General features: G+C 42.2%; 1 protein-coding gene across 2 annotated transcripts; it reads right to left on the reverse strand.

Annotated features, from left to right (window-relative positions):
• Positions 1-1,067: 1,067 nt before the first annotated feature.
• On the reverse strand, positions 1,068-4,124 carry LOC120111325 (cyclin-D2-1-like). Of its 2 annotated transcripts, none has more exons than XM_039128130.1 (6): positions 3,672-4,124; positions 3,469-3,555; positions 2,775-2,870; positions 2,464-2,665; positions 2,220-2,314; positions 1,068-2,105 (listed from the first exon to the last, which is right to left on the reverse strand). In XM_039128130.1, exons 1-6 carry the CDS (start codon positions 3,921-3,923, stop codon positions 1,914-1,916), a joined length of 924 nt encoding a protein of 307 aa, XP_038984058.1. In that variant the 5' UTR covers positions 3,924-4,124; the 3' UTR covers positions 1,068-1,913. The 2 variants fall into 2 exon arrangements, with proteins under 2 accessions (XP_038984058.1, XP_038984057.1); XM_039128129.1 differs by having other exon boundaries at positions 2,220-2,350; positions 3,672-4,121.
• Between the last annotated feature and the right edge of the window lie 6,007 nt (positions 4,125-10,131).

Consider the following 10,131-nt stretch of genomic DNA (forward strand, 5'->3'; position numbering starts at 1 on the left):
ACAGTCTTTGGTGAGTAACCTATTAGCCAGCTCCTGACAATGACTTGGATGGAGGGGATCACCATTCCCTTTACCCCCTATCAAATGATGTTTCATGTTAGTGAAACAAGATATTATATGTCTGAAATTCAAGAGGTAAAATAGCCAAAGTTGGTAAGATCTTAGTTTTCATTTTGATTGAAAGTTTTCTCAACAAAAAGGCCAACCAACACCATTAGTAAACGATCCTACTTGATCCGATCGAAAAGAAAAAAGATTTTTTTCAACCCACTCGATCCGAATCTCTCAAAAAAAAAGCTAGAAGAAGATAGAAGAATTGCGAAAGCATGACTTAAATCTCTTTTAAGGCTTAAATCCTCTTTCCTTTCATTGATGATTAAAAAACTGAGATACATAACCTTTATTTATAATGCTGAGGTTTGTTCTTGCATAATTTGAATCAGATTTTTTTTTCTAATTCTAATAGAGCTTTTTTTCCTAAAATAGCCATTCACTTATAAAAATATTCTAGAAAAAAGTTAAAATTTTTGAAAAGATAAACCTCAACTTCTACGTTAACTCTGCCTTTTATCATTTTACTTAATTCTTTCTCGAATAGAATGCCACATCCGATCAAAATTTTATCCAAAAAAAAAAATGGGCTTAATCGTTAGGAGCAGCACCTCCTAAAGGACGAGACGTCACATCGTAGATCTTAAAAATAAATTCAATTTAAATAATAATAACGTCATATGACCAAATTACGGTTTTCGAAAATTTAACCTACGATTCGGCTTTTCGATGTGACTGATCTCGTTCCTAAATTCCATCCAACCGTAATGACCAAAATAGTCCACATGGGCTTTTTTGGAATACTACTGTTAACATTATTGCTAATCTACTCTATTATTAACCTCGAAATATCTCAAGGAAGACTTATCTGAAACAAAACATGGAAGCACTTGTCAGTTGTGTTAATGCTGTATGTCTAACATTGTAGATTTTAGTTTGCCCCGTATCTCATTTCCAAAGTTCGAAATCTGTTATTGCTGATTTCCAATACATATAAACAAGTGCAAAGAAGAGACTTTAACAACTCAGGTCTGAAATTATAAGATTTTTACAGGCAAATAGATACATCAGATTGTTTCATTTATGAGTTTCAGATAATACAAGACTCTCAAAGACCTCCAAAGGCCCTTATACAAACAGTTTTAGCCCCAACCTTAGGCAAAAACCTCTCACATGTATGCTTAGGCAAACCCAAGCAAGATACTCATAATCACACCAATACAAAGAAAGGGAAAGAAAAAAAAAATCTATCAAATAAAATTCCAAAAGTAAATATTGATGAAGAGGCAAAGGAGGACGACGACCAGTTTACGAGAATTCATGGAACATTTTCAAGTTGGGAGAGTTTAGCTTTTTTGTTTTTTTGTTATTATTATTATTTTTACCTCCCCTGCTTGAATGCTTCCTCTTTTCCTCTTTTTCATTCAACAATCAATGCTGCCTTTGATTTCAATGACCTCCACGTCCTGCACAAACAAGCACGTCTCTCCTACTTTTCCCCCACACAAAAGAATGGCAGATTCCCCACCCTTGAGAATCTGCAACTCTAGTGCCATGATAGCTCATATAAATTGCAAAGCCCACAAATGAAAGGACCTCAGAAGAAACAACAACAGCAACAATAACTAAAAAAAAAAAAAAATCATCATCCACCAAGCCTAACTCCTGGACGTAACCAACATACTGATCCAAGCACTCTGTTAAACCAATCGACCAAACTCCTCTAAAAAATACTGAGGAATCTGCAAAACCCAATAAGAAAAGTTGTCTACTAGACTAGCTATAATATCGTTAGGGTCCCCCCTTCCTTATCCCCCTGTCATCATTTGTATTCCTTATGAGCCCTCCTTGTCATCACCCACTCACAGGCAGCAGTTGTGTAGCTTCCTCCTTTTATTGGGTGGGGAAGATGGAGAAGATGTGGAAGAGGAGACTCCCGAGTCCACGCTAAGTGGGGTTGTCACTCTGAGCTGCGACAGGATCATCGGTGGCTTTCTCTTCTTGTGATCGATAGCAGCTCGTAGCATTAGTTGGTAGCAACTAGCTATCGGCTCCTGCAACAATAATTAAAAGAGAAACAGAGCACGTACTAAGCAAGACTAATGCCTTCTTTTGGGGTTCTCCATATTGAATTATTGATGAACACAACTTCTTCGGTTCTTCCTCACCTCAGTCAGTCCAACGCACCAATGCACTGCAACTCCAGGGCTGACAAGAGCCAAATCCTGAGCCTCACCAGCAGCACAAACTATGGCAGCTGCAGCTATTGATGATGGGCAGTGATTCAGCAAGTCAATATCTGTGACATCACTTACTTTTTTAGCTCTACATTTAGAATGCATTTTTTTTTTTTATATATGAATATACTATTTTACACAATAATAATTATGTTTATATGGATTTAGATATTACCATGAATCATTGCTAAAATAATGTGAGTAGCCCGTGAAACCAGGTATCTTGCATGCGTTCCCGTGGGATCAACCTTGTAAGCAAAGAAATCAATAAACGTAAAAGGTGTCACGGATCGAAGCCTCCAATTTAATGCAGTGAGGACGAGAAGCTCCATTCGGCATATTGTTCGAGGCTCGAAGATGAACCTTGGACCCTCAACCTACGGTTAACATAACTTACGGCTTGATCAATAAATATCTTGATTGAGAAACAGTGCATCTTGTTGGAGGAAAGAAATGGTAACTTGGGGTCGGGGGTGAGTGAAGTACCTGAAGGTCTAAAAGGGATGGAACCAGAGTTTCCTCCATCTTTGCAGCCAGGGAGAGGCAAGCCACTGATAAGAGTTGCAAAGCCCATCCATTTGACTGGTGGAAAGATAGATTAACCATCAAGAAATAAATCATAAATCTCTAATATAATTTGATAAAATAAACTTACTGGAAAATTAAATTATTGAAAAGATTGGTCCAAGTGCAATGCAACAGGAACTCCAAAGTCACATCCACTATAGGTTTGGGCTGTTTTCAACAGGCCACTAGCTGACAAGTTGCCAGGTTGCATCATGTCTTGACCAACAGAAAAGTACCACATCCCACAATCCAATAAAGTAAGAAGCACTTACCTCAAGCCTCCTTCCATTAGCAAACCTTGCTGATGCTGGAAGCATGTCACATGCATGCAAATGCCAGCATTTATGAACAGTATATGAACAAGAATAATACAGTAGATGGCCTTACAATTTATTCCAAAACATAGCTAAAACAAAAAAAAATGAAATTTATGATCTTATGCAAATACTTCAAAATGAAGGATTGTAAGAAAAAAAAAAAAACAAATAGTCAACTATAAATCTATGCAAGGAAACTTTTATAGGGTTTTTATTTAAAGCAAAAGTAATAAACCCATGATGTGAATATGTGATGAGATGGAGAAGAATGGATAGTGGTGGTAGCATCAGCTTACAGGTAATTGGTGAGAAGAGAGGAACCGATCCATGTAGTTAACGGCAAGATACGCCGTTAGTGGGCGGAAGCGATAGTATTCGTGCACCTGAAACCGTAATTAGAAATAAAAAGAATCAAAAATAGAATTTTTGGCCCCTGAAGATGCTCAAGATAGCAATTCGGGGCGGTAAATTTCTACGATGAGCCGGAGGTGGAGAGGACCTTGAGAATCCAGGCGATGGACTCCTGGCGGGCGAAGGTGTCGAGCGAGCGGGACCGGAACCGGTCCGGGTAGTCGAACCGGGGCGAGTAGTCGGCCTCCCCTTCTATGAACCCGGCGATGGACTCGTCCGATCCCTCCGCGAACTCGGGCTCGGTGGAGTAACCCGGCAGGTCCTCGGCGAGCGCTCCGGCGTCCTCGCCGCATAGGAGATCGCAGAACGAGCCCGAGTCATCGGAGAGGGGTAGCGGCATGGTCGGATAAGACGCGCCCTCATTTCCTTTCCATCACCGTGGAGCACCAGAACCCGGTCACTAGTCTCTTGGAGAGAGAGAGAGAGAGGTGGATTGAGATGGAGAAGAGACGGTGGGGAAGGGGTTGGGGAGGAGGGTGGGAGTGAGAGTTAGCGATAGCTTTCAAGGACGCGAGATTTATAACAGCAAACAAGGAAAAAAAGAAGAGGGAGAAAAATGGTTGTCTTTCTTTTTCGTCTTTTCGATAACCTTTTATATTATTCTTTGATTTCCGTTTCTGTATTAGTTTAGTTGGTTTACTGTGTGATTTGCGGTAATTTTTATAATAATGTAATTTGCTATATTTGTTAAAAATAAATTTGATTAGACGGTGTTTTGTATGAGCAAAAATAGAATGGGTTGGAGATTGTTGGTCTACTTGGAATGAAAATCGGACCTGCAAATATATAAATAATCCGCTTGGATACCTAAGTCAAGAAATAGCAGCAAAAGAGGAAAAAAATGAAAGTACCCTAGAATAATTTGATTACCATACTTGATGCCCTAGGCCTTCTTTTATAAAGAGGAATTTTTACTCCATTGGGTTGGACTTTTTAGAGTATCGGTCTGAGTAGAAGTCTACCTTGTAGCCTTTTTGCTGTTGTTGTTGTTGTTGTTGTTGATCAGCTTGAGAATAACTCTTAAGGTCATCTCTTCAACTTGAAAGGTCAGCTCATCATCAGCTAACGGTCCTGGAGGAGATTGGCTCACTAAGGTTATGGTCCTATAAGATCGGCTTGAGAGCCAATATAGTTTAAGATCGGCTATATGATAGATTGGCTCAAAGAAGAAGAGCTTTGACCTGCACGAAAGAAGGACAGAATGATAGTATAGAAATATGAGACGTGACCTGCATAGGATCCTTATATAGAGGCAACGATATGGTTTTATGGCAATTAGGTTCTGATATCAAGAGATGAGTTGTAACCATCTGTTTCTTATTTGGATTTCTTTAATTGCACAGAGCAATTATCGATCTTCTTAATCTATGTTGAATTCAAATCTATTTAAAATTAGTCTTCCTACATGCTATGTGTGAACCTATGGGAGGCATGTTGACTTTAGGCCGCATCAGATTGGCTTGATGTTTTTAAAAGAAATTGCATTCAACCTGATTCCACAAACAGGTAGATCTACCATAGGTCGCTGGATTAGTGTTATCTGAAGTCTGAAGTTGAATGAAATTTAGGTTGTTTTCACCCCCTGTTCATCCTCACTTCAAACACGAATTCCGACAAAATTTGGATGGCCTTTTGTGTTTCAAATAAATTTGAATACCATATTGAATGCAGCGGGAAGATGTTCAGTTCGAGACAGCTATCCAAATCATGGCGAACAACAAATATGGATTCGCTTCTTTCTTTTCTGAAAAAAAAAAGAGAGAAAGATTCTGTTTATGCATGGCTGTGATGAAGTGAGGACAGAGCATAGTCGGGGATTGTTGGGATAAATCAAGCAAGATTGTTTCTCGATCTATTGTAGCAATACTGACAACTATTAACAACTTATAGATAACGAAAGAAAACCAGAGAGAGGCTCGATTACGAAAGAGACCAAGAAGTGCGTTACATGGGAAAGGCAATGACTACGTTTAACTCAGGGATAAAGCAGGAATAGTTGTTCCATCCAAACTTTCGAAGCACCTTACTCCGGGAATAACTATTCAAGAAAGAGATGGAATAATTTTATTTACGGAATAAGGTCATTTTTTTAATCCTTCCTTCCCTGCTCCGTCTTCTTATTCCCAAAACAAGCACGGAGTGTCACAGCGTTCTCTGGATTCACGATGATATTCGGAATTTGGTAAAGTTAAATGACTACATCAAAGAGTTAGATTTTAATGTAGTCAAGTGTTCATTGGTTTCAAAATCTATCATCAAGTCATCTTCAGCTGGTAATGTTTAAGGTTCCAGGGAGATATCAATTGACTAATTATCCATTTTATTTAATTTTATTAGGTAGGTAGGGGGGTAATCAAGCCGAGCTTGATCGAGCTTTAGTCGAATCAAACCTAAGTGGAGCTCGGCTTGGTCGATTTGTTAGGATCTAATGTCAACTGTTTACGAATCAACTGGACAAGATCTGGTCGCCCGGTCTGGTCCAGCACAGCTTCGATTCAGTCTGGCCAGGTCTCAGTTCCCGGCGGCTATAATTAAACTACCCATGCTTGGGTCTTATGAGCTTGACCCGACCCAGACCCAACTTTGTACAAATTTTATCCATCCGTTATCCTCGAACAGCATCTCTCCGGCCGAACCGAGCTCAGCAGCCGAGATAAAGAGTCCGAATCCGACATTGACCCGGTCAATGCTGACACGACTGGGCTCGTGGGGCCCAAGCTCGAAACCAAATTTGGAGCGACAAATCGCAATCACGTTCGTCCATCAAGGGGATCGAATGTCGGTCGCTAGCACCGGTCCATTCAAACCGTGGTCCCACCGGGGAATTTGAACCGTCGGTTTCCTCTCATCTTATAGCAAATCCAGCGATCTATTTATTATCTTCCCGCAACACCGGTGGTCCTGATCAAAGATTATTTTTTTTTTATTTTTAGCAATGGAGGAGAGGGAAGCGACAAAAGGTGAAGCCAAAAAGATGGGCGACAGGACTTGGGCGGTAACTTTGAGGTGACAGCATTTACGGTTCACCGCAGTGAGATCTGGCTCGGGGGAAGATTCCGGCAGCGGCAGGAGGCCAGCCTGGATTTCTTGGGGTTCGGATTTTAACCCTCGGTCAAACTCGCAGGTGGAGGAGTCCTTCTGCGAGGTTTGCAGTAATTTTACGGACATGCAGGCGGGTTGGTGTGGTTTAAAGCCAGTGTCAGATATGGGAACTCTCCGGTCTTGTCCTCGTGCTCGAGGTAAAAAAAAAAAAAGTTCGCTACGTTCTTCTCGGCTTTTACGAGGAAGCTATGGGCATGAGAAAAGGAGCCGACCGTGGGGGGTCGCACGCTAATTTTTTTCTTCTCATGGTGCAGGGATACGTAGTGCGATAGCAAAGAGGCAAGGAGATGGTCTTTAGCACACCAAGTTGGGTACATGGAACCAGTGGTGTACAGCAGCATTGTTGCAATGGGTGAGGGGTTGGTTGAATCACGGATCGTTCAATGGCATGTGTTGCCGCCAAATGCTGCATGATAGGATTGGATGAGCTGGCGAAGAGCCACAACTGCTTCCATGTTCTATGCGGAATTTAACTATACAAGGCATGTATTCATGGCTGTACTTAATATGCTGGACGAGCTATAACTATTCACAACATCTCTAAGTGTACAGGACTATAATTATTCTTTTAATTGACTTTAATTTTATTGATTATGTTTTGAAATAGAGATATGTGGCTCGTTGCAACTGATCGGCCGATCTGATCAGACGTTCGGATCAATAGTTCGATCAAGTGTTCAGGTCGACAGAATCTAGGCTACATTAGCATGTGTGGAGGCCAAAGACTTTCTTATATGATAAATTTGACAACACTTTAGATAAAGCGAGATGCAATAATTTTTTCTTCGAGTTCTACAAGGATAGGGTTGGACGTGGTTTTGTATTGGCCGCACAAAGATACTAATGCAGCTATTTGACTTCTTGTTTTAAATGGTTTCAACAACATAATCATTTCCATCATGAAGTTTCTGCTTTACCAAGTTTGAAAAATCTTTTGGCGGTTGCATCAAAAGCTTTGATTGAAAACTTACCTGTGTGAGGATTTCAAGGTTAGGAATACATAGAAAAGGATATCCTCCATTTTGCAGCTCATTAAGTATGGATTTTTTTCTTAAAAAAAAAAAAGATAAAAGAAGAACCATTGTAGTACCCATGAGTACAAATAGTGCACAAAAACAAGTATTTGAATGCTATTTGGTAGATGTTAGATGACTCTTAGATGTGAAACAATATTTGATATTTTTTAGGTCTTGCTCTCCACCAACCAAAGTATTAAACTACTAGGATTTTCACTCGCTTAAAGTACGCTTTTCTTTTTTAATTTTCTTATTCTAAGACTATGGGATGCAGTGTGGCCTGAACCATGACATTGGGGGTGTGTTAGTTGGAAGCAGGTTGGGGTAAGTAAGCACTAAGACTTGTGAGGCCTGATTTTTCGTGTGCTAGAACTTTGGCTCGTAAACATAAAAGTTGTGCAGTGATTGGAAATAAGGATCAAGGTTGTGCACTAAGGCATGAGACTCGGGGTTTGTCGTAGATGGAATAACTCATGGGATGTACTAAATTATCATGTTTACACCTCAACCAAGAACCAATAAAAAGTTAATTAATATGAATATAAAATATTAGCTCTTATTATATATATAGTGATATGTAAGTTTCAAGATACAATCAACTGGAATTTACACAAATCTAAAATTTTTCTATTAAATTTTTTACTATCTTATATATTTTCAATTTAAATATCAAATTTGTAGTTTAAAACTATTGGTAATTGCATTTTAGGTGTACCGGCCAAGGCACTGATTTTTCGGTTATTATATCCCACCCAAACTATTGAAATATCTCATTCATCCTAAAATTCTTTGGTCTCCTACCTCCTCAAAAATAAATAAACTTGTTTAATTGGTTATGGTTGTTCACTTAAGTCCCCTGTGATGTCAAAGATTAATTTTTTATTATATTTTTCAAAAAATTATGTTAAAACTTTGAAGAATGTTGCATGTTTCATTTGGTTAAGGTAGGAAGCAGATGTAAAGCTGCCAAACAACATCTGGGGAGGAGGCATAACTAAGAAATAGTTATGTCAATTAAATTTGCTTAGGACAGATATAACTATTTTGAGATAGAGCTTTCATGAGCTATTTTTCAAAAGTTATTTCAAAAAGATGTCCTTGGTTGTTCATAATTCAAAAGGATTAAAAAAAATAAAGTTAAATGAGAATTGCATTACTTATATTCTAACTGTTACGGGGGAAATAAGCCGCCATGCCCCACGTGACCGGCACGCGCGCCCAGGAAGACTACGGCTGCCCTTTGATCCAGCAATCCGACCCCGAGTCGGACATCCTCGGCTCCGCAGCCCGACCCCGAGTCGGCTGCCCTTTGATCCAGCAATCCGACCCCGAGTCGGACATCCTCGGCTCCGCAGCCCGACCCCGAGTCGGCTGCCCTTTGATCCAGCGCTCCGACCCCGAGTCGGACGTCCTCGGCTCCGCAGCCCGACCCCGAGTCGGCTGCCCTTTGATCCAGCAATCCGACCCCGAGTCGGATATCCTCGGCTCCGCAGCCCGACCCCGAGTCGGCTGCCCCTTGATCCAGCGCTCCGACCCCGAGTCGGAGATCTCTTGATAACGACAGGCTATTCCCCAGAGGCACGCCGCGGCCTCCTGCTCCACTACTCCCTGCAACGGCTGTATCCGATGCTGCTCCACGATCTCCTGCATCAGCCGTACAAAGCGGAGCCCCACTATGCCCTGACGTGGCCGTACCCGGTGCTGCTCCACGACGCCCTGTAACGGCCATGTCAGTGGCCACACCATCGTGCCCCACGATAACGAACCCCCCTGAGAGACCCCCCAGCCAGGTATATATGCGGCTGGGGGGAGAAAGGGGGGGAGGTGAGCAATATCTCCCAGAGCACTCTCTTACTTGCGATTATCACCTCTCCTCCTCCTCCAATCTCCTCTGACTTGACCGTCGGAGGGCCATCACCACCCTGGTGGTGGTGCAAGGCTTGTTTGCAGGTTTCTTGGCGGAAGGTGGAGCGCAACCAACACCAACCAAGACAACTCAGACGGAACCCCGTTCACACCGCAGTGCCAATCGTTCTCGGTTTGGACCACCAGCAACAGTTGGCGCTAGAGGAAGGGCCGAATCTTAGAACGATCGTAATGGCACGGCGAGGTGGTCGTGGAGCTTCCAATGCTTCCGGTCGCGGAGCCTCTCGCGCCTCCGGCCGAGAGGCTGCTGCGTCCCCAACGCACTCTCAGCAGCACTCCACCGCCCCTTCTCCCATTCAGACGGTCGAAGCGGCTCAGTTCGACCAGCTAGCCCAGCAGGTTCGCACCCTCGAGGAGGCAGTGCAGAATCTGCAGGGTGTGATCTCTCGGGTGCCGCAACGGGCTCAGGAGCCGCTGCCCCCCGAGCACTCGCCTCTTCCTCACAACCCGCGCTCCTTCCTCTCCCATGGAGAGGAGCGCCGGCGCGAGGAGGATTCTCGAGTG

This window comes from Phoenix dactylifera, chromosome 7 (genome assembly GCF_009389715.1).
Source record: "Phoenix dactylifera cultivar Barhee BC4 chromosome 7, palm_55x_up_171113_PBpolish2nd_filt_p, whole genome shotgun sequence".
Classification (NCBI taxonomy): domain Eukaryota; kingdom Viridiplantae; phylum Streptophyta; class Magnoliopsida; order Arecales; family Arecaceae; genus Phoenix; species Phoenix dactylifera.